Raw genomic sequence first — 25,034 nt, 5'->3', positions numbered from 1 at the left:
GCAAATGGTCATTTATTGCATTTTATTTCACCATTTCTCGTGGCTGAAGTTGAATGATTTTTTACCCACACGTGGCCCGCATTTTCCTGAACCCCAACCCCTCCTCTGACCCAGAGGGTCATGCTTTATTTATGCAATTTTCCAATTTTCCCAACATCGGCCCGCAAATAAAACCGAAATGGAAGCATACAAAATGCAGAGCAGGGAATTTAAAAAAAAAATGTATATGAAAATGCAATTTGCAAATTAACAATAAAGCGAGTGTAAACAACAGTGACAATGACGTCACAGTGAAACATACAACAAAAATCTATTCGTCGTGGGGTTAAGAATGCGACTTTTGGCGTTTGCACACAAACTATTTATGCGCATAAACTGTGTGTATTCAAAACTAGGGCCATTTTGAAGCAATATTCAAATGAGCCAAAAAGAATATTTCAACAAATGTATCTGTTTTTTTTCTTTTTTCCGCTGTGGAAAAATAATCATCGATGCTGCGGCGGCTTCAGTGGGGCAGCGCCAAGAGGAACAAATATTTAAATATATTTATTATTCTGAATAGGCATGCCAGCATATGTGTGTATGTGTATCGCTCACACGCATGTCTGCACATACTTCAGATATATTTTTAAAAAATCAAAACGACAATTTGCTGCTTGCAGCATTTTGAAATACAACAGAACCTGAAGTCGACGTCGGCGTCGGCAGCGGCAGCGGCAGAGATCGTCGATCGGCGAAATTTTTCGGCAGCTGCAGGCAGCGCCACTCGATCGTACCGCTTAGTGCCACGCCGTGTCTCAGAGCGCCCAGGCCACGGGCCCCCAAACCGTACCGCTGCGGATAATCTATCTTGGAAATATATAATATATGCTAAATATCTGAAACTCGATCACCGGATATATTATACTCTAAGACTACGAAAACTGCCCAACTCCTTGGGAAAGTGCCCATTCGCCCAGCGCCACCATCATCAGCGTCCGTCATGCAGGTCTTCGATAACAATATGGTAAGTGAAATCTAGCCTGCGGCAAAAAAGCCATTTGTGGCCATGTTTACGCAGGCCAAATTTATTGTCGCCGCGTTTGTGTGTACCTTATATGGCACACACTTAGCCCAGTTAGCTTAACCCAGAAATGCCAATACACAAACTCCCGTCTCTGGCACAACCACGCCCATTTTGGCCGCAAAAGAAAAGCGATATCCTTTGGCGGCAGCGAAGGAGCCGACAGGCAGGAAGTCATGCGGTGTTCAAAACGGGCCGCCAAATTAATTACAAAAATTCACTTAATGGCCACGATCCAAGTGGGTCAACGTACGTGCGAGCCACTAGAAATTGAAAGATGCAAAATGCTAGATGCAAGATGCTAGATACAAAATGCTAGATATAAAACTTAAGTGTTCCGCCAGAGACTTGTCAAAATTCTACCGCCTGTCTGACATTAAGTGCAACCTAAAGTATGACTACAATAAAAGTCTTGACATTGAGGCAAACGATTATGGACATTCCAGAAAGGATTGGACTTTTTCCAAACGAAATACACATCGAGTACATTTTCAGTGCGAGTATTTTTGCAACGCCAGAACTTTCCATTCCATTTGATTCGTCCGCATCATCTAAAAATAAATATCCATATCTTTATTAATAATAAAAATAAGCTTGGAGACATATACCGATTTCTTGGCAGCTGAGCGACCCCATTAAGTACATAAATCGTACATAAATACACATAAATATAGATATATCTGAACCGGCAAGTGCATATATGTACATCTATGTACATATGTACATATATAGATCGGATCGAAATTGTCGCCCATATATATGTAGGCCACTTACAGAATGGCAGCATTAGTCACATTAGTATACTCCGAGTATACACTCACGTATCTGTGGCAAGCTAAGTCCCAAAATTGGTGGCAAGGTCGCCGGATGACGAAAGCAATCCGAAATGACATGGTTGATTTCCTTTTGATATTCCAGACAGCACTAGGAGGTATAAATAGATCCGGCGATTTTACAAATCCGGCGCACGAAAAATAGTCGAAGCAAGCGAAATGGAATTGCTTTATTTTCGGGCCGAATAAATCAATTGGCTTCTGTATTTATGCAGATGCCACCATTTGATTATTTCGCACTGTCGTTGATTTATGGCCAATGGCCAAAAGGGGCGGCCACCCACCCACACCCACCACCGACCCCATTTTCCAGTGGCTTTCCCACACTTTTTCGAGAGTATTGTGCACGTCATGTGTAATTGCTATACGTCAATGTCAATGTGTGGGTTAGCGTCTGATAAATGCAAGCATATTGGTTGCTGTAAGTGCTTGTGGTCGTTTCCGAATCCTGTGGCTGCAATTGGTTAGCTTTAATGAAATGCCCGATGATGTATTGTTGTTGGCAAATATGTGCTCGACCATTTCGTCGGCCACTGAAGTCGAACATTGAGCAGAAGTATTATCGATTTCAAAGAGCGCCAAATCGGAAGTCCTGAGTCAATAAATTGTATGGATTGCAAATCGCAAAAGATTTTCATCAGCTTTTCCCCGATTGCCGGGCAACAGATTGCCGCTCAGAGTTTTCCAGCGAATTCCCGGCTAATCCAAATAAAACTTCACAGCTTTCTCGGCAATTCCGGAAAACTCAGGACACCTGTCAAGCAGAAGAAAGCACTCAATGCATTTCTGCGAATATTTCCAAGCGGATATCTTTGATTTTCCGCCTTGGAAATAAAAACAATGAGTGCGTGCAATAATTTGCATATTCGCCTTATTTATCGATCAAAACACAAACAAACGAGAGCTGCCACAATTGTTTAAATATTTCCCAAACAAACAATGCGCAGCTATTTTGTCTGGCTATTTATAGAGCTGAAAACTGAAATGCTAATGCGCTGCAATGAAATGAATAATTAAATCGGCATATATACTATATGATTAATATCTATGTATATATCTATCTTTCATCTATTAGCGCCGTGCCTCGCGACGCGCCTCCTTGCGACGGGGATCCATATCGGCACTGCCGCAGAAGTCGCACGAGATTCCCTGGGACATATTCGAGCGACTCTTCATGCCCTTCCTGTTCTGCCAGGCGGCGGCCATTGTCACGTCGCACCTGCTCCACGCCCTGGACATCTCGAGCATCTCGACCTTCGCCGTGTTCGTCTGGTTCGCCCTGGCCACCGTGGGAGCCGTGCTCTTCTACCACTTCGTCAAGGTAAGTCATCCCGCCACGCAGACTTTCTAATCCTCAATTCTGGCGAAAACCGCATAAAGGATCGGAGTGTCTTGGGCTTGTGCCTGGGATTGGGATTGGGATTGGTATTGGACTTGGGGTTTTCGGTTTCGGTTTCAGCGCCACGGGCGTCCATAAGTTAGGGGTTCTGTCTGCCGGGAACGGTCTTTATTTTTCCCTTCCGTTTTGGCCGGGTACAAGTGCCAAGCCAAAACCACAAGTGACGACGGAGGGTCTCAAATACTAGGCAAAACAAATCAGTGGCACTAAAAATAGTCGTCGGGCCAGCAAAGAATCCATATCCACATGGGCGGCGGAAGGAGAGGGTCCTGCGGCAGGCACGTCGTCAACTTATGCTTAACCAGGCCGGAGGGGAAGGAGGAGCAGGAGGAGCTGGATGAGCTGGAGGAGCAGATGGAGCAGGAGGATGCACAGGAAACCCTTGACTATGGATTTGGCTTCGGATTTGCCTGCGTCTGGTATTATAGGGCTTATACTGTGCCTGGCAGCCAGCCGGGAAATGAAAATGAAAACAAATAAATAAGCAGGCAGGCAGGCAGGCGGAGCAGTCCTGGTGGGGAAACCCGAGCACAGCTTGCTGAAAGAAAAGGGTTTGGTAATGAATATAAATTCGCAAGTAGGAAAAATGTGGAGTCGTGATTCACTTGAGACCAGCCGAAAATTGCCGAGTAGGAGCTATCTAGTAAATTGTTAGTCATATCAATCTACTTTCGAACTTTCTTAGACTTTAAGGCTGCGGCAGACAGTCAATTATATTAAAGTGCGTTCTTAAACAAGATTGATTAGGCAGTCAGTCGTTAAAATCATCAAAAGATACTTCAACCACTAACAAACAAAACACCTTAGTTAACTTAACTTAACTAAGATAGTTAAGCATTCTTAAAAATCCGATTATCTAGGCGTATATGATATCCACTATATACCAACTTTGCAACCTTTTTTGTGTGCATAACTTAATCCACGAAATGCCGAGTCATCGCCTTCCTCTAGTTTCAGTTGCTTCCATGATTCGATATTAAATATTAAAAGCCTTGCGCCTTGCGCAATTAAACTTCTAAACAGATCAACCGAAATGCCCCTCAGGTCATGTGTGTGCCCCCCAACCCCCCATAGGATTATTTGCCCTAATATCCTCGCATTAACTGCGCAAATTACCACAATGCGTATACGCAAAGCCATCAAATCCAATAAGGTTATCTCTCGATTTCGCACCATTTGCCTCGTTGGACATCCATGACCATCACGATGGGGCATCGACGAAGTCGGCAGATAATTCAAATTTGCCTGCACTTTAATTAGCCTCCTTTGGAGCAGGGAACGAGATAGGAGTAGTGACACTGGCCATTTGCTGCCTGGCAATTACAGGTGGATAAGAGTTCCGAGCTCCGTGGCTACCATTCGTGGCACGTAACCGGCGTCCTGTGCCTGGGCACTGCGTATCCGTATCGGACGGACGGTGGACAGGGCTGCAGGTGCCAGGATGGCATTGTCCTGGCAATTGCAGGCTGCTTGCGCCGCACTCAACGCGATGCGCAACCCGACATTAAGGTAATAAGCACGACGGCAGGATAATTAACAGCAACGGCAGCAGATGCAAAACCCGCATAAAGGGGACACAGCGACTGGCGGCAGGACTCGCCTGTCTTGTTTCACCAAGGATTTGTCAAGGACAATGCCAGGCACTTCCTCGAAAATAGGAAAAACCTATTAAATGAACGATAATGAAATTAGTTGATTATTCCGGGGGATTTGTACTTGGCAGCTCTTTCTGCTTTCTTTGGAATTTATAAAAAGGTTTCTTAAAAATAGTTATGTATAGTTTTATGTTAATTGCAGTATAATTACAGTGTATTTGACAAATGGTTTTATTTAAAGCATATTACAACGCTTTCTTGGAACAATCAGATGATTGTATCATTTCCCAACCAGCCAACTTTTACCTCCAGCTGCTTTGTTGAATCCTTCGAGAAATCAACAATTGTTTGATCTTTCTATTTCCCAGAATTTGTAAGCTCAAAATTCGTCCTTAACTGTAACAAACATCTTAAGACAAGTCCTAAATGGCTGATATCACTGACATTCGATAGATTATTTGCATAACAACAATGTGAACGTCCTTCAGAATGAAAGTCGCCATCTATTTTTAGCCACGGTAACAGAACTCCTCTTTTTTTTGTTGAGGAAGAGGAAAAGAAGAAGGGAAGGACACGAAATATCCTTGCCTTTGAATAGCTTTTCGGCCCGGCCAGACCTCAGCTATTAACCCGATTTCTGTTGTCTGCCGTTTGTTTCGCATTAACATTTACATTTACAAGTGCGGAGTAGATAAAGTTATTGGAAACATTCGTGGACCCTTGGACACATCCTATGTGTGCGATATGGCTGCCATCGCCTGTTTGTCCTTGCACATCACGTTGTGCAATTCATCTTTATGGCACGACCATCGAATTAAATTACACGCACGCACACAAATTCGCCGGGATTCGGAGGGATGTGAATTCAGTGCGGGATTGGGATGGCCTGCGATGGGTTGCTATGGGTTGGGTTGGCAACTGTTGACGCGACAGCACAAATTGGGTGCAATGAAATGTAAATGCGCAGCTAATGAACGCTGCGCACCCCTCGCGTTGGAGTTACGTAATTCCCTTATTATGCCCGCCTAAATTGCAGCTGGTAGGAGCAACTGCATCCGAGGATTGCAGACCGCAGACGCCTGACGGCTTTGGATCGAATTCGGCAGTGAATCCGCTCTGCAACGTAAATTACACCCAGCTTAATATGCATAATTTAGTCGACAATCCGCTTTCCCGTCCCACTCGATCGCATTCCACTCCATTTGCCACATCATCTCTCCTGGGGGTCTGGGAACTTTCCTCGGGCGAAGCGCAACAGTTTCCCGGAACAAGACACGAGATGGGCGATGGGTGATGTGCGATGGAAATGGAAATGGGTGTGCGGCTTGTCAGCTGCCAGAAGCAGTGTAAATAATTGAATTAATAGCTTCGTGTGAGCCACGCTAATGAGCAGTTGCTCAACATCAGCAACGCCCACTGCAACACGCCCCCTCTATGTCCGCCCCCGCCTAACTTCAGTCGCAATCCCAATGCCATTTTGAAATGTAATTGAATGTCCGGGGATCTTGAAGCTCTCAGCGGTGGAACTGTCCATCTCCGCCAGGTGAATCCGCAGCTGATCCACCCGTTTTTCGGTTACGACTGCGTCATGATCCAGTCACTCAGATAGAAAAGCAGCTGCAACACTGTACCAATGGATATTAAACACAGCTTCAATTCTATAAAGGATATAAAAATACAAATTATTTTTAACAATTTTATTTTATGTTTAGCCATATTATTAGAAAAGATTCTTTTCTAAATCATAGTGTCCACAAATCTTTGTATTTTCTCCTCTTTTAATAACTATAATTTTTGTGGGCTTTGTGACAATTAAAAGTGAATGCATTGTCTTTGGTCAAACATTCGCTTTCATATGCATATACAAACTTTTTTCTTAGTGTATGCGACAGCGACATCTGCAACAATGTCCCGTTGCCCGAGTCCTGTTTATTACCCAGCAAACCATCTACTTAGCTCCCTGGGTTTTTGCTCCAAAGGGACAGCTTCCGTATAGTCCCTCTGCAGCACACTTTGTCGCAGTTACAGCTCCATAAAACTTTGGCGGTAGACAAATTTTACGCTGATTCGTGTGTGGTGCATGGAGAAAAAAAAAGTGGTGCAAGAACTGCTATGTCAACGATGGAAGCGAGTGCATTCGCAATTAGGAAGCGGCAATGAAGATGGTGGTGATGATGATGATGTGGATGATGATGGTGGAGGGACACCCAGCAGTTGGAAGCTGGCTGGGGTATCCCTGGGCACCAAACTCGGGACCAGTGAGGGCTATATAAAGGACTGTGCTCGGTGCTCTCCAATGCTCGCTAGCAGGCCATAAAAACTCATTATGTGCGAAGTTGCGTTCGCTTGTTTTTGCCCATTGGTGGCCGCACTGCGTTCTCCTTTGTATCCAACGGATACATATACTCCACCGTTTTCTGTTTCGGTTTTATGATGTTGCGCGTGGCCTGTTGATTCACACACACACATGCAAGCACACACACATAAATACACTGAGGACATTCAGAAATGGCAATGGCGTGCTCGGCCTGACAATGGCTGAAAATGAAGGACGCGGCAGATGGGAGCTTTGAGCTGTGAGCTGTGAGCTGGGACATGGGACATTGGACGTGGGATTCGAAAACGCGCATTGCGATTCTTAGAATTGCACACCATTAAATCGCCTTGACAACTCAAGCTGCCCTCTGACCCCTGACCCCCAACCCCCGACCGCCAGCCAAACCCTGGAAAGTTCTTTGCTTGCCTTGCTGCGCACTTTAGTTAAATTAAAAACAAACTGCAGTCGAGGCAGCCGTGCAGCCAGCGCGCATCGCACATCATGCTTCGGCAGCCAAAAGGTCGAAGGTCACCGAATGTGAGTAAATTGCGGACAAAGCTGCCACACAATTGATTGGCAGCCAGTTCATTTCGCATTTCACGTTCGCAACAATAGGACACTGTTTTCCAGCTACAATCCTAATCGTAGGCATTCATTAGCCGTAAATGGATTTCCAACTAAATAAATTTGGGAAATTCAAAACTCTTACAAAACTTACACATAGTCAAAAGTTTGGAAAATTCGAAAAAAAAACTAAGGAAAAATCTGACAAATTATGCATAAATAAATAATTAAAAACTTAAGCATAGGCTTTGATTATTATGGCAACCAAAATAATAATACAACTTTTATATATATCTGCCTTATGATTCATATATTATCCATATATTACAAAAATAGCTACAACATTCTTCTTGAAACAATGGCCCAATATCTAAATGAGTTTTGATTTTAGACAATCGCTGAACCACACGGCCATATAAATTTATTTTATTTTTAGCCATTTATATTTTTAACTTCATTGACTTTTACCTACCCGTTTACTTTAATAGGCTGAGAGTATAAATAGTACACTGCTCTCAATCCTGTTTCAGTTCTTGTTTCCTTGTTTCACTGCAGGACCTGCTACACTATATTTTAATTAACAGCCATTGCCAGGGGCATCATTTTTCGACCGGATACAATGGGAATTTAAATACAGATAAATTTCCATACGGCAGAAGGGTGCTCCGTCTAATCCTTCGTTTAAACACCCGGCCAGAGATGTTGGCTAACAGGCTGAGCTGCCATAATGGCTGGCTTGGCACAAAGTCAAAGCTTTGCGTGTTGCCTGCTTCACACACACGCACACACACTAAGGCACGAACGTGTGCTGGCACCCACACACCCATGGGTGTATGTGTGTACGACTGTATCTGTCTAACCAACACACAGGCGCAAACGTGGGGCGACAGGAATAAGGGAAACAGGCTGCAAATTGGCCTAGGTCTCCTTGGGTACAACGCGTCGTATGCGCAATGCGAAAAGCCTTTAATGCCGACGCCGTGAAGTTGGCGGAGGTCCTGCGAGCGCCGCACGACAACAGGATACCATACCTCGTGCGTGTATCGGATCGGGGCGATGGTGTGCAGGAAAGCAAAACACAGAAATGGTTTTTAACTTTCCGGTTAATTAATTTATTACAGCTTAATACGTTCAATGACTTTTGGCGCCCGTCTTTCTCTGTCATTTATGTTTGCCAACCGCCCAGCGACCACCTCCGTTTTTTAGTTAATTTATACTTTTGTTGGGTGAGGGGTTTCCCCTCGAGTTTTGGCCACCACTCTCGACCGCACTCTCCCTCTCTTTTGGCCGTATTTTATTCGCCGTCTATTTTTAGCCACTGATTTAATATGCGTGCATGCGTGTGCGTGCGTCTCTTTGTTTCGCATTTCTTGCTTTCTCTCTTCTTTTTTTTTTTTGGCCACATTTCGTCGCCTTGTTGTTCACAAAGGATACCGCCCAGTTGAGTCCTGGGAATGGTGACACAGCGAGGACAATTTGTATGCGGTTTGTTTGCCATTTTTCACTTAGACTCCAAGCGACTCCCACTCCGCCGAAGCTGCACCATTTCGCTTATGTAGATTTATTTGGGGCCTCTTGAGCGGTCAAGTGTGCCCCGTTTTCTTGAGAGGTTTATGCGTCTGCAAGGATAACGCCAGGACACAGGACACAGTAGCACAAGCGGCAACGAACGGCAAAACAAAAATAAGATAATAAAAGCAGAGCTCTGGCCACCGATAAGCGGCCATCAGCCCGGCTCATTGTCCGACATCGAAAGGGGTTCAATAGTTCAATCGAAAGGGGTTCAATAGTTCCTCGGCACGGAATGAAATCTGTTTACTTCGATACTCATTTTATTTATTGCGAACACTAATTCCGCCCCGGAAGTACAATAATAAAACTGGTTTATTATTATTTAACTTCCTGGTTATTTATTCAGTTTATGACTGGCCAGTCAAAGTTTTTCAATTACTAGCGGGCATTGAAAATGCGCAAAATATCAACCAAGCGAAAATCAAATTTTTTACAGTTTTGCAATTGAGATTGAGTAATAATTAATATAAATTTTGAAGCCAGCTTATACGAGTATATAACTTAATTCAAAAACAAAATTAATAGATATTTATCATGCTGGCCGTAATTTTCTAAGAAATGAAATACCCACCTATTGATCCTGAGTGGAGTGGGCTAGCTTCCGGTCAACATATTTTCACAACTTTTACGCAGTTCATGCCACAGCCCACGCTTCCGCATTATCCTCGAAATTGGAAGCGGTGTGTTTTTTGCACCCCTGGACAGTCATAAATTTATTCACGCAAATGAAGGCACTGTTGGCATGTTCATGAGTCTGGTTCGGACTCCTCCTATTGTTGTTTACATTTTACACTCGTAACTTTCAGCTCGCCCACGCTGCCACACGTGCCACGCCAGCAGCAGATGGAGAAGAAGGGGGCAAAAGAGTTGCTCCAACACTTTCGCCACTTGCCCACTATTTGATGGCGTTCGCAATTCCTGCCACACAGAGTCCATGTCGGCTGACTTAGAGCAGTTTGCACATTAACTTCCGCACAAGAGACACAGAGGAGGCCCTTTTGGCTTGGCCAGCATAATGCATTATATAAATATTACGCATACGCCGCGGTGTACGTAAGCCGGAGGAAATGAGTACGCGAAAAGCAGCTGCAGGCGGCGAATCGCGTGCCCCGCGACCATTTATCATCCGCGTGGCTAAAAGTGCGCGTAAAAAGCTCCGCTTTTCGGGGTAACACAAACGCAGATAGCACCTGCTGCTCCTGGTCAGCGAATAAATCTTCCACTTCCAGTTGTTCGCAATTAAAATGCAATAAAGGATGCATTAAAATTGCTAAAGCACAAAGTGCAGCCGAAGGATATGTGTGTGTGTGAGTGCGGTGGGGAAGGAATAGGGATCCTGGCACGCCTCCTTATTGACTTACTCGCTTCCAGTGCTCGGCATGCATTTCCGACCCAAGTGCTCAGTTAAACGGAATGTCTGACATGCACCTGCCACCCATGTGGCCTTCCGCCCCGCCAGTTCATCCCAAACTTCCACCGCGCTCTATTTCGGGGTGCATGCAACTTGGGTTCTATTTCGGGATTGCTTTATAAAAACCGCAAACCGTCGTGTTCGCCGAGAGGTGCGATGTCAGACGTTGGAGAAGGTGGCCAAATGGGCAGGTGGAAAGCAGAAAGGAGCGGAGAGTGGCAAGTGGCAGGTGGCAAGAGGCACGCGGTTGCGTCAAGGGGGCGACTCTTTCATGCCTCGCACGTAGACACTGCACTGTTGAAATTCTCTCTTTTTTTCCCCGGTATTCTTGTTGAGCACCAGGAGAAGCTGTTAAAGCCACCCGCCAGAAGTGAACAAATCTTGAAACTGGGTGAATGGCCATCTCGAATGGCCAACAGCAGCACAAAATCCATTCAGTGGGCGGATTTTTATAATGCACTCAAAAGTAACCGTTGTCATTTTAAGCATTAAGTGTCGGATTTTCACACTGTTCAAACGCAATCTGTATATCCTGTTATATCCTTACCCTAGATATTAACCATTATATACTAAATAATTAATATAATTTATAAATGAGATTATGAAAAACATATATCTTTGCCTTCTCGGGTGAGATAATTTATACTTCTAAACTTCAGAGACATAAGTAATCCCGATATATCAATTTAAAACTTATTGCGATTGAAGATATTCAATCATGTCAGTATATCTTCCTGCACTATATACAATTTACAACATTTCTTTCCGCTCAACTGAAACTTTTAATTGAACTACCATTTTTGAAAAGGTCAAATGCTTAAGCGGTCGGTAATTAAATGTTTTTCTTGCAAAAGTTATAACAGCTTTGATAATCGGGAAGCTAAGGAATACAGCAGCTGCCCAGCTTTCCTCAGTACATTTTCTTTGGCAAAGGCAATCCCTTGTTTTTCCATCGCATTTCTTCAGAAGAAACTGCCACAATTTCTGGTTTCCCCCAATGCAATTTAATAGACTCTAAACATTTAGCTGCTTGGGGTTTTTTATATTTTGCCTTTATTGCAGCTTTTTGCTGCGCTTTAATTGCTCAATTCCGTTAAGTCAGTTGCTGTTTTTAGTTGCAGCAAAAGTTTAAAGTAATTTGTGCTGAACCGCAATAAATTGGGGTGGCAGCCCAAGGAACTAAGGACGAAGAATGCCCTGTGCATTTTTAGTGCTAAAGTTGGCCCAAAGTTTGCATCAGCGTTGTAGTACTATATCTAAAGTAGATTCCCGTAAAAACCGAAGGGACATAACTTGCGGGAAACTTTGACAGGATTCTGTGAGTGGGTGGGCGTCTGCGGCCCAGCCAAACCAGAACGCGAAGAAGCCAACCGCCCACCGTCGAGTGTTTGTGTTTTTATTAACGCCAAACAACGGCCAACAGATTTCGATAAGCCAAACACTTATGGCCACAATAAAATGTCGGCCAGTCTTAATGGGTGTCAACAGCACGGCCAATAATAATACACCCGTGCTGGCCCGATTCCTCTTATTTTTTTCCACAATTTTACGAGCACTTTATAACAGTTTAATAGCCCGAACAATGAGTAGCCGTCCACCTCCTTTTCCTCGTTCGAACCCGATTGACGCACACTGGAGCCAACCCCACTCGAATCGAGTCGAACTATATGGGGTAATGGCATGATGGATATGACACTATCCCCGCCCGCAGATTCCAGGGAGAGGGAGACCGAAAGAAAGAAGTTGACTGACTGGAGCGCGTGTCTAAAGCGGATGTCCTAGTGAGCACACGTCTTCCTGCTCGCCCACTTCAACTTTCCATCAGCATCAGCATCATCATCGGCGGCGGCGTCTCAAGCCGTGATGAACTTAAACAAATATCTGCGACAGCCATCCCAGCTCTCACACCCAGCCCCAGATGGTAGCACTCCCACCCCAAGTGGGAGTCCTTCCGTACCACGCCGGACTTTCGCTTTGAAATCGAAAGCAGGCCGCTTCTTGTGGGGGCGAGCTCAAAGAGCCTTCGACAAAGTTGGCAACTCGCGGACGTCTGAGCCCAGTTTGTGACACGACTTTTAAGTGAGCGGACTTAAGGCCCACAGACGACGCTTCGGCTGGGCCAAAGGTGAAACTTCAGAGACCACACCCAACGAAAACTTGATATGTCATCTCAAAATCAAACAGAATGCCACGGCTCAATTGTCAGCTAATTGGCGCCATAATTACCGAACATTAATTGCCTGAAGAGTTCAACGTTCCAAAATCAATCCATTCACCTTATGCTACACTCTTATATTAAAGTAAATATTTCGAATATTTTATATTATTCTCCCTTGTAAGTTCAAGAGATGAATATAATAATAAAATATCACAGGATATTATTAAAACAAAGTTAAATAGTTAAACGGCAATAAATATTCGCAAATTAAATTCAAAATGTCTCAAGAAATATTTAAGCTAAGTACAAAGTCTTAAGAATTTATAATGAAAACTAATTTTGCATCTCTGTTAGGTTGAGGAAACATTTTATATTAAAACCCCTTGTTTATATAAACAAATTAAATGTAATAAAACGATTTATACTAAACTAGAATGCTTAATTGAACCATACCTAATCTTAGCCGTCCCTTTCTCACCCTACAGGTTTCGGCTTCGGGCAAGGGCGTGCTAATCACTGGCTGCGAGGCTCCACTGGCCTGGTACTTGGCCAAGAAACTGGACGACCTGGGCTTCACCGTTTACGCAGGATTCAACACGCCCATCGAGGAGTCGGACGAGGCCAAGATTCTCAAGGAGGAGACCTCGGGACGCATGAAGCTGCTGCACTTGGACGTCACATCGGAGAAAACCGTAAGTCTACACAGGCGGCATATCCTGAGCTTTTAGCTGAGTCGATAGGCTTATCCATGCCAAGCACCAACTTAAGTGATATAGCAATTAGCTTAAGTGTCGCTTAAGAAAGAGCTTCAATCGGAATGCGGAGAATTCGAAATATGTAGGCAATTTTTTTCGTGGAAAGTTGTGCATGCTTCTTTTTCCCCTAAAAAAGGAGAAAAAGGAAAAGCCTCTCCTTATTCCACGAAAAGGAGACAATAAGCAGCACTTTTTGTTGCTCTTCCATGAAAAATCGCTTCCTTATGCTTTTCCGATCCGGTAGCCCTGGTCTGCCCTGAGATTTTAGCCGAGTTCACAACCATCTCCGTTGCCTAGATCCTGGAAGCTGCCCGCTATGTGTCGCAGCACTTGCCCCACGGCGCCGAAGGATTGTGGTCTGTGGTGCACTGCGCCCACTGGATAGCTTTAGGTGAACTCGAGTGGATTCCATTTGCCGTGCTTCGCAAGAGCTTGGACCTCAACCTTTTGGGTAAGTGGGGCGCCGCCACTCTGTCATGGATGTTGTCTGAAATCTTAGTTTTCAAACGTTTCAGGGTCCGCTCGGCTAACCCAAATCTTCCTGCCCCTGGTTCGCCGTGCCCATGGTCGCGTCATCTTCCTGACCTCCGGCCTGAATCGCGTGCCATCTCCCGTCCGGGGAATCCAGTGTGCCACCCAGGCGGCCGTGGACTGCTTCGCCGCCTGTCTGCGCCAGGAGATGCGCACCCGGGGAGTGGACGTGTCCGTGGTGGCTGCCGGTGAATTTGCACCCGGCAACGGCTGGCTGAACGAGACCGAGCTGCGTGACCAGGTGAGGACAGAATAATGGCCCCATTGCTCGGGTATGCAGCACTAATGGACTGCATTGGGAGAAATTTTCCATCGATGGAGGTCCTTTTAATGGCAAACCAGCATAAGGATACATAGAACATTACACGCGTAGTAAAAGTTCCTCCTAAACAAACTAATATAACTAAAATATAACAAAATATTTTAATTTTTCACTTTGAAGCATTTTAAAAGTTTAAATTTATTAGTGAACCCAGGAAAGTGCGCAAACTATTCATATGTTTATATTAACGAAACTTTTACAAACAGTTTTTTCCACGTGGATCAGACTTTTCATGCTTTTAGTTTTTTACGATATGATAACTATTCCCAAGCAGCGGGGACTGCTAAAACGGTTTGCTAAGAACTCATTAACTTGGCTTTAACCCATCCTTCCCCATTCCACCGTGTTTTCCGCAGGCCAAGCAAATGTGGAACCAGCTTTCCTCGGAGCAGAAGAAGACCTACGGCGAGGATTACTACGAGGCGGCCATGACATCGGTGGAGAAGTATTCGCGCCAGGTGAGAGTGCCCAGGCAACCCCTTTTCCCAGTCCCCGCCCCCCACCATCCCTGTGTCCGGTGGCTAACGAGTGTTTAATCCGCACCTTCTCCAATTCCAGGCGGCCGATATCCAGCCCACTCTGCGCGTCCTCATCGATGCCGTGACCAGGACCTTCCCCATGGCCCGCTACACCCCAGTGACATCCAGCGAGCGGCTGCAGATCTTCCTGGCCGAGCACCTGGCCCCCTCCCTCTACGAGTCGCTCTACGGGGAGCAGAAAAAGTTCGTGTACTGACCAACCTCCATCCACCGTCCATCGACCAGATAAGAATCTCCATCGAAACGGCCCGATATTGTAATTCGGAAATTGTTATTCATTTATGATTTGCCCCGAAATCCATACCCTGCTCCTTGGTGCGCGTGAAGGACATCCAGAAAGAAACTGTAGCCAGGAGCACTGTTCAAGGCGCTCCGCCAGTCGATGAGCATTTACGTCCTTCTCCCGATTATTCTTATGATTTTCCCTTTACGGAGGCGTCTGCATAATATTATTTTCTTTAGTTGCTAGAACGAATTGTATAACGATGAATAAAATGAAAATGGAAACAATTGAAAGATGTGCGCTTTCACTGGTCTAAATATAACAATTTCCATTGAATTTGAAAAGGTAATACTAGCGAAAAATCAATGTATATTTGATTTTAGGGAATAATGAAATTGTGTGAGTGTTAAAGAATACCTGAAAATGTTTTTAAATTAAGTTCCCGACTAAGCGAGGAGAGGCCAAAAGAGTCAACGCATCACAATCCATCTCCTCAAGTCCTGCTTCCTCGTTACGAGTGTCTTTCGCCAGGATTTTTCGAATCCTGTTAATTGATTTTGATTGACACTTGCCGAGTGCCCGGCCTTAGTCCTGTCATTGCATTTAATGGTGCGATTTGTGAGACATCAAGCTGCATAAGCAAACGCCATCCCCCCGGTGAACTGGAAAACTAAGCTTAAGTGCAGTGGATGAAGAACAGGAGCAGGAGCAGGAGCCACAGAGCAGGAGCAGCAACCAAGTCGAATGGCATGGCCGCCAAGGAACACGAAACACGAGAAAATAAATTCAATAAATTTTTAATGCGTTTGATTCAAAACAACAATGACATTGCGCCGCAACGTAAGCCAAGGACATTTCGCGCGAAAAAGGAGCTCAGGTGTTTCGTTGGATTCCCCAACCGCCCAATGAGCTGTTAAGGCAGCTGTAAGGAACGCCAAGAAGTGCATAACTGCGGCATAAATCTGCCATGGTTGTTAATATAATCCGCAACTGGCGGGTGTACCTATACCCATATATATATATACCCATCCCTGGTGGCACGTTCGAACTTTTTAAGGGCAAGCAAACGGTGGCAAAACAAAAAGTTGCATGGGAAATGAGCTGGTTAGCTATAAATACACATCCTAGCATATATCACCAGCCAGCCAAGGGCAGCCAACTTTGACCAATGTCTTCCGCATTTGGCTGCTGGCAGGCATTCCATGGCTTTACCTTTATCTGTCAGTTTTCCCGGTGTTTTTCCCCCAAAAACACACATTTTATGCAGCCATGTGTAACACTTCCTGCGCTTTTGTCGCCAGCCCAGCAAATTATCCGCATTAAGAATTTCTCGCATTCTGTGTGTGCGACGGATGCCCAGAGGTCCTCGCACGGCTTCCAATACGACTAATGGTTAAATGGAAGTTCCATCTCATTTCCATTCAAACTTCAACGCCTGGCAGGGATTCCCGAGCACATTGCAGCCGGAACTTTAACATGGAAACAAAAACCCGGATTGGCCGGCGGGCGATGGGTGATGGGGAAAGTATGTTTACCATGTTTCACATTGTGGAATCCTTTCTATCTAGATGCAACTAGTTTGCCATCTGGGAGTAAGCTTTAAATGCAGCACGTGTATGAATCTTAAATTCAAAGAAGCCCTAAATGAAAACAGGTAGCTGATTAAATATACTTTAAAATAGTTGTTGCATTCAGGCCCAAATGCATCAGACTAATAGCTCTTCATAGTGCTGCAGACCCTCTTTTGCCAGCTAAAAATATTCGCAAATTTTGAATGGAAATATCATTGTATTGATGTAAAAGTTATTGGTATTTCCCAAAGCAGATAAATAAAAGGGATTACTGCACAAGTTGCTTATCCTTGAAAGTGAAAAGTAGTTTCTCTCGACCGCAACAAATCCGGACAAGATTCCAACTCAGCACATAAAATCGCATTTTATTGTTTCGATAAAAAGTAATTTTCACACATTTATCCATTTATTTATTTCTTTTGTATCTTTTGTTTTTGTATTCTTTTTATAGTTACAAATTACGATTTGCAATTGATTTTTGCGGGCACAACGTAAATGTTAATTGAATTAAATTCAGGTCTCGATAACCTTTCGAATGGTGCAGCAAATGGTGCTTGTTCAATGATGCAGCATAAATACAAAATACAGGCAAAAACCCTTTCTGTGCACCTAGGGTGAAGGTTTATTCCATTATTAATTCATTTAATTGAGATTCAGTAACGTCAAGTTCTAGTTGCTCCCTAATAACCCAATCTGCATTGGTATTCGTGTGGCATTCACAAGTATTCTGCTATGGAAAATATACTATATTTCATATATTTTAATATCTATTTGTCTAGATCAAATTCTATTCTGCAGCTCGTTAATCGTCCGCTGAGTGAGGTTAGGTGAGGTGAGGATAAGGTAGTCCAGTGCTGGAGATCGGCCTTCAAGGCACTCCAGTCTATGGGCTCATACACGACTATTGGTCTAGGAACAATTAGCGGCTGATAATAGACATTCGGAGTGAGTTGCTCTACGACAATGTGGGCTCGAAAAATACACAACTTTCTGGTCTACGGTTAGCGAGTTAAAACCTCCAGCAGCAAAAACAACCATCCAAATATCGGTCGCATCAAGTGCCGTCATCAAAACTTTTTCCAAAAATACTCCGGCTAGCCATATAAACTCGTACAAATTCCATATTTACATCCCAATTCACACATTTCTTAAGCTAACATACGTTAATTCGTTGAGGGAACGATGCATCCCCTTAGCAAGACAATTCCGTGGATAGCCGGGCGGCATCACTCCTGGCTGAGTATTCGTTGTCCTTGGGCTCCCGACCCGTAATATCCACCAGGGAGTTGGGATCCATGTTCGACAGCTTGTCCAAATCATCATCGTTCATATAGTTCGGCTGCAGCTTGCTCACCAGACTCCGCAGACGCTGTGCATCCAGCGATGTGCGACGCAGATTGGCATTGTAGTCACTGGGCTGTGGGGCAAATTGAAGGGTTCGATGGACGAATGGTCGGATGAGTCTAATTCGGAGTCATATCCAGGTTCGAAAAAAGAAGGGACGAAAGTAACTCACATCGCGCCACTGCTCGCCGGGAAAGACGGCAATCAATTCGGCATTTGGCTCCAGAGTGCTGAAGTACTCCTCATCGTCGACCTCAGTGCCATCGCAATCCAGGTGTATCGCCGGCTGAGCCCGTTCAAATTTGAGCGACACCTTCGCCCGCAGCTCCGACAGCGTTGTGGCCACAACAGCCTTACGGATGTTCCTCGTGATGTCCTTGATCTGGAATGGAGGCGACGGATTACTAGGAATTTTACGCCGAATTCACGCTCAGTATTGACATGCCGGAAATTGCATAGCTGTGATGGAAGAAGGCTTAACTAGTACACTGCGAGAAATGGCTACGTAAAAAGGTATTTATATTTAAAAGAGTTATGAAAAGGGTTATAATACTAGGTAATTATGATAATCATAGTGTATAACCTTTTCTTATATGGTTAAACTACTATATAAAACATAAAATATGGCTTACAGATTATTACAGTGTTTTACAAATTTTTTAAAGAATTTTTAATAAAAGCGAAGGACACCTTTTGGCGACTTAATTAAGTCTAGAATAAATAAAATGCCTGACCACTTTTAACCCAAATATTCGAGCTGCGAATTGCCCTTATGGCCTTTGAGGTAAATTTGTCAATCTGGCTTTTAAAAGTAGATACTTAAGCGTTTAAGGTAATAGTAACTATCAATCGCAATGTGGATGTGAAGCCGAATGCGAAATGTTTAGCTAGCCAAAAATGTTTGTCATACTCGTAGTCAATTGTTTAGCCCTCGCACATTTTATCCATTAAGCTATAGCAACACACAGACGACATTTGATTGCTTTAATTTGCGAAAAGGCCCCTAAGGCACCCAATTAATGCCGTCGATAAAAACAATATGAAGTTAACGAAGCGCGGCGACAAAGATAGGAGTGCGGATACAAAAAGACGGAGGTTAATTGCGATGAACATAAATATGAATTTGAATATTTGAGGAAGGTGGATGGAGGTGGATGGGGTGAAGGCAGCAGCCAGCAGCAACAACTAATCAATTTATCATTTGCCATCACAACAAAGCCAACGAACAATGGGAAGGTCAAGGCACAAGTCGGCACATTCAAGCGATTATATTTTTTAACCTTTTCTGCTTTTTCGGCTGGCGTCCAGCCTCTCTTTCTCTCGTTTGTTGGGCCTAAAAGATTGCTACTAAAATATTTAGGGCATAATGCTGTCGATTCCAAACAGGCTGTCAAGGTCGAGTATGGATGGGTGGGTCAGGCGAAAGGTGAAAGAAAACAAGAAGGAACGAATGGTCAAGCGAGTGGGAGAGCTCTGTCGAAAAGTTGCCAACGCCTCCTTTGTGATCCTTTTGGGCATTGTGTTGCGTATACGCCCTGTGTGTACGTACATATACTGATGAATTGCCAATGGATGCGGTTGCTTCTGACAGATCTTCAGGTGTCTCCAGTTGACAGCCAACTGTCAAGCGGTCTGTGGCCATTTAATCGCTGCCTTCCCAGTCCGCACTCAAAAGCAGAGTCATCAGCCCCAAAAGAGTCCTTTTTTCTGGCATCACAAGCCCATCAATCAATGTGCTAAACCAATTATACGATGCTTTGGATGCTTAGTGAATCCATCAAACGGCCAACGCCATACCGTCTGGTGGCAGTCTGGAGCTCAGTTGGTGGAAACCCAAGCCAAAGCGACAACAATGAAACTTTATCACGCGTTTAATGCGAATTTCATTGGTCTGTGGGCTTGGGTGGGCATTAAAGCCAAAAGCACTATTTGGTATAACGAACCGTAGGGATTGTATTCATTCTGAAAATCAGCGACCACGCACAAACCATTCAATCTGCACCCCTGCCACGAAGTCTGGGCCAAATGCCAATGTCCTGCGGCTTTCTTTGCCTGTTACCACTTTTTCGTCCTTTTTGCTGCCAGAAAGTCATTATAACTTGGCTTTCTTAACGGGCCGAGCCCGAGTTTTCTCACTTTTCGAGTGGCCTCTGTTGAACTCTGACTTTTTGGTCAATCCCTTCAATTGGCTGGCAGGGAAAAATGAAGTGGGTTCATCTTGCAGCGCTTAGTGCCTCGACCTGATTTGCGGTTTCACTTTGGCCAAATTGTAGTCTCTGCTCCAGAGACTGGCAAATATTTATCCCCCGTGTGGTAGAGCCTTAAGGCTATACATATACCCTCGCTTTTCTGTTTCTGCCGGCGGACAGCGTCAATATTGCCCCTGTAAATTCATAGTTTGCGTAGCAGGAGACCATCATTAGAACAGGCGACAAACAAGCCAGAAGTGTGGCAAGGACAATGCGCAGGACTCTCGCCATGCAGCCATGAATTCGCCATGAGGCATCACGAGATGTGGCCTGCTAGGGAAACTGTTGTTCAAATAGCACTTAGGGTCGGTCAGGATATGCAAATTGCTGAGGATGCTAGCAATTATGGCACTCGAATTCGAGTAACTCGAATGCGGAAAACCGATTTCGGGGCTAGGTAACGAAAGCCGCATTAATTTGGTATGGACCATGGTCACGACCCCCGCAAATAGCTGTGATGTGCCTGCGGTGCCCATTGTCCATCTCATGTTGCCATTACTCGGAGTCTACCGGAGACATTTGGGCACTAATTGCCCCTGATTGCCACCGAAATGTCATAGCAACACATTGTTTTAGGCACTGAAACAATGCACTCTATACGCAATTCTACAAAAACCTAGAATTTTAAACAACTCATTGCTTTTTTCTCAGTGTTCTGCTTTGTTTTGAGGAAATCATTAGCATCGCTCATTCATTCGAGCTCCATGGGCCAAGATGACTTCTCACTGGTTTCAAACTCGTCGCATTCCACACTTACACGTACTTATTAGCTCACTTGAGTCGGAGGACAGCGGGGCGCTAAGTTGCACGCTTGTCTGGACATGAAGAATGCCCGTTTATTTGGCTTAATGCGCAACGTGGCGTATTCTGAGATATGTTTGCTCTTCGTTTCTATTTGTTTATTTGTTTGACTGTCTCCTTGCTGATGTTGTTTCATGCCGCATGTCTGCTAATTTAATATCCGACCCACCTTTAATGTAAGCCTCTCCATACCGAATGGATCAGGATTTATTTTTGAACCATTTGCATTTGCTGACTCCCACGGAAAGGTGGTGCCCGTAGATGGACTTTGGACCCCAAATGACTGTGACATGAAAAACACATTTGCGCGTTACCCCAGTGGGGAAAATGGAAGCTGGATTTTTCCTCGTCCAATGAGATTTGTTTTACAGGAATCTAATTTTCTGCCAGGGCCAGAAGTGTTCTGGGCAACCACAGAATTTCCTTAAGCAGAATAATAACTAAAACTGCATGCGAAGTAAAATAATATACTACGCAGTCAACTGAAGTCTGTGGCAGATAATGTTGCCAATTCAGCTCTTTTCCAGTCGAATTTCGCTTTATTTAATATATATTTATTTTATTCTGATTTAAAAATCCAGCTAAATTTCAAGTTATTTATATTTTAAAGTCAAAAATTTTCTTTCTGTGTGGCAGCACTGCTATAAGTTTTTATCTGAGTAGTAGATGCAAACCAAGTTATCCTTCTGAGTAAACCAAACTACAAATCAGTCATGGTTACCATCGAATTATTGAACTAATCGCTATTAAGCAGAAGAGATGCAAATTATTTTCATACAGGATAATATTAACCCTATCTCACGCATTCATGTGTTGGCATATTAATTGGTATCTGACTACCAACCCTTTCCTTAATTTCCACTCTCATTTAGCTGCTTCTGGAATTAGTCAAAGGGATTATACAAATCTCGAGGAAAGCCAGTGTTTTGAATCAGGCACTTGGCGATTCCCTCGAGAGCTCGATAAAGAAGATGCCCGTGTCAGATAGCAGACAAGATGAGGGCTTATTAATTAGCCGGAATGCGCATGAATTACGCATACGTCACGTGGCCCACGCTCACCCATCATCATCACCGGTCGGTTGCCACTGACAAATGACATCGCGTTTCGGCCACGTCAAGCCGTCAATTAATTGCTTTCGCCTGGCAAATTTACAGCCACTTGATAGCTAGTAGACGCCGATCTTTTGGCCAGTTTATATTGTTATGGCCATCGTTCTGATGCCGTTAACACACAATACATCGATTAGGGTGTGCAGCTGGCGTGGCCAAGACACCTACTTATCGTTATCGCCGCCCACACAGGCGGCCACGAGGCGGCTTAGATGTGGGCGTGGCACTGGAGGCGATTGGCGGAATGGCCAGCTGGCTGGTCTACAATGATATACGAAGCACTTGGGCGCCCGCATGTTAATCCCACTACCCTATGCAGCTGAGGAGTTTGAACATTTTAATTAAATTTCCATTGTTGACCAGCCACACAGCCAAAAAATGTGCAAGGAGCTAATCTGAGTAGAGGGTGAAATATGGTCTATACTATATTGTATTATTATATTAATAGTGTTGCTGATTTAAGCTGAGCATGACTTACTATAAGTGGGTAATTGGATATTACTGTAAACGTTTCATTTAAGTCATTTAAAATTTAAGAGTCAAATCATATTAATCGTAAGCAGAATTCTTGAATTTTTGCAAATGTTGATATGTTGTATTTTTACACAAACAGTCTTTAGAGTTTAAACTTAAAGATGCAAAGTTTCTTAAATAGGTAAATGGATGCGTAAATTGTTTCGTAAACTTTGCAGAATTGACAGCGACTATTTGTGATCCTAATCATTTCTTTCTGTGCTCCAAATTGGGCAGCGCCACGCAATCCGCACAATCAAATGGAGTTTGCAATGGTGAAGGCAGTGGGGAGTGGGCAAAAGGAAACAGCTTTGTTTTCCCGGAATTTTTCCCGCACCAGCTCTTGCAGCGGATTGAAAAGTTGGACGAATGCTTAAAGGGCGAATAAAGCACCGGTAGCAACACTTCAGCAGCAGTGCCAATGTCGATGATGCCACTCAACGCCGAAGGCTTTGAAGTGGCCGTTCCGTCGGGGAACCCTTCACTTTGTTCGTCCTGACCGTCAAACTTTTTCCTCCGTTTTCAGTTTAATTTTTGTATTTTTTTCTATATACCCATCAAGCGTAACAATAGCACCGCAGTAATCACTTAACGAAATGCTGGCCCAGTTGACGGGGCGCCAGGTAGCGTGGCTAAATGCCACAAAGGACATGAAGGATGTGCGAGTAGCGAGTGGAATACCCACCTTGAAGGGCTTGCTGTTGTCCAGCTGGGCGAAGTCCTCGTCGGCGGTGGTGGGCGAGGGCGTGGGCGTGGTGCTGCTGTGCGGCGATAGTGCCAACTCCAAGGTGATGCTATCCGCCGCATCGTCCACGCCATCGTCGGCATCCAACTCGATGTCCTCGCAGTCCGCATCCAGCTCGTCTGTCCTTGTTAGAGTTCGCTGCCTGGGCGGAGGAGCCACTATTCTGCTCGCAGGATCACACTGCCCTGCTCCATCGCTCTCCTTCTTCTGCTCCTTCTCCGCTTCCTGCTCCTCCTCAGCTCCTTGAGCCATTCCAGCCTGCTTTGTCTCATCCGCATTCATTGCTGTCATCTATTTACCTCGTCTCGAGAGTTTGTTCGTCTTGTCTGGACTCCTTGCTGCACTGGTTCGAAAACATGGTCGAGAGAGAGAAAGAGATTTATGACGAGCAAAACAAATTTAGACGATAATTGAAATATGTTGTATGGCATTCGAGGATGTTTCAAAGCTGAGCCAAGCATACTAAAACTGCCAGACTGTGTGTTATTGTTATTTCATAAACGCGTGTACGTTGTTTGCATTGACCGTAAAATTTATAACGAAATCGTTGTTTGGCCTTTGTTTTGGCTTTGATTTAAAAAAGTTTTGCAATTTCTAAAATTGCTTGACCTTAAAGCAACAGAGAAAACGAAATTTCTCGTGACCAAAAAATAGGAGACTATGGCAGGTTATTGAATTACAATTTTACCATCGACTCTTTAAATTCTGTACATTTTTACCAAAGGCTTTAAAAAAATCTACCCACAAATATTTAAATTTTGATGTCCTGTATTTAATAGTAGCTGTAGAAACGTGCTTAGAGTTTTTCAAACGAATATAATTGGCCAACTTTTTTGTTTGGTAAAACTTAATTTAAATATATTGAGGCAATTATAAGTCCAAAAGAATATAGTTTGCATGTGCTTGCTTGTTATGTTTTATCCTGAAAGCTAAACTAATTATTTTAAGCTAATTATTTTCCATTATTTACAAAAGCCTCTTTTAGACAAAAAGCTAGTTAGTTGGTTTATATACACTGAACTCTAGGAGCAACATTTAGTTTCTCTTTACCTTGCACTTTGATTTAAAAACCGAATTCTTCACATCTTCCGGCAACAATCACAATACGCGATTCTGGCTGAGATCGCGAGCCGACTACTCACAGCAGCCAAGTGCAACAAAAGCCGGCCGAACTTGGAATAAATTGCCAGACGTCTGTGCGTGCTGTATTTAAACGTGGCAGGACTCGTCGAGTTTGCCGACAGCCTCGGCCAGCGCAAACACACACGGCGCAAAGTCAGCAGGTCCTGCAAACACACAGCAAAGTCTAACCTTCGCGGAGCTTTGGCCGTGAGAGCAGGACACTCGCAAAGAAGAGAGGCGAAGAGTGAGAGAGAGCGCGCTCTCTGTTAAGCCGCTGTTAGCCAGGACACGCTGG

At 44.2% G+C, this 25,034-nt stretch overlaps 2 protein-coding genes across 3 annotated transcripts; one reads left to right on the top strand and one right to left on the bottom strand.

The window, feature by feature from the left end:
* The first annotated feature begins 780 nt into the window (after positions 1 to 780).
* Positions 781 to 15,575, top strand: LOC6608753 (D-beta-hydroxybutyrate dehydrogenase, mitochondrial). Its single transcript, XM_032715896.1, has 7 exons — positions 781 to 1,006; positions 2,972 to 3,217; positions 13,398 to 13,604; positions 13,965 to 14,118; positions 14,183 to 14,439; positions 14,877 to 14,978; positions 15,079 to 15,575. Exons 1-7 carry the CDS (start codon positions 983 to 985, stop codon positions 15,253 to 15,255), a joined length of 1,167 nt encoding a protein of 388 aa, XP_032571787.1. The 5' UTR covers positions 781 to 982; the 3' UTR covers positions 15,256 to 15,575.
* Positions 15,576 to 17,237: 1,662 nt separating this feature from the next.
* On the bottom strand, positions 17,238 to 24,813 carry LOC6608752. 2 transcript variants are annotated; one of them, XM_032716272.1, is made up of 4 exons: positions 24,668 to 24,813; positions 23,558 to 23,960; positions 18,370 to 18,579; positions 17,238 to 18,270 (listed from the first exon to the last, which is right to left on the bottom strand). In XM_032716272.1, the coding sequence occupies exons 2-4, from the start codon at positions 23,906 to 23,908 to the stop codon at positions 18,046 to 18,048; spliced, it is 786 nt and encodes a 261-aa protein (XP_032572163.1). In that variant the 5' UTR covers positions 23,909 to 23,960; positions 24,668 to 24,813; the 3' UTR covers positions 17,238 to 18,045. The 2 variants fall into 2 exon arrangements, with proteins under 2 accessions (XP_032572163.1, XP_002033475.2); XM_002033439.2 differs by having other exon boundaries at positions 23,558 to 23,955.
* Between the last annotated feature and the right edge of the window lie 221 nt (positions 24,814 to 25,034).

This window comes from Drosophila sechellia, chromosome 2R (genome assembly GCF_004382195.2).
Source record: "Drosophila sechellia strain sech25 chromosome 2R, ASM438219v1, whole genome shotgun sequence".
Classification (NCBI taxonomy): Eukaryota; Metazoa; Arthropoda; class Insecta; order Diptera; family Drosophilidae; genus Drosophila; species Drosophila sechellia.
Note: the sequence above shows the minus strand (reverse complement) of the source record. Positions and strands in the feature narration are given on the sequence as shown.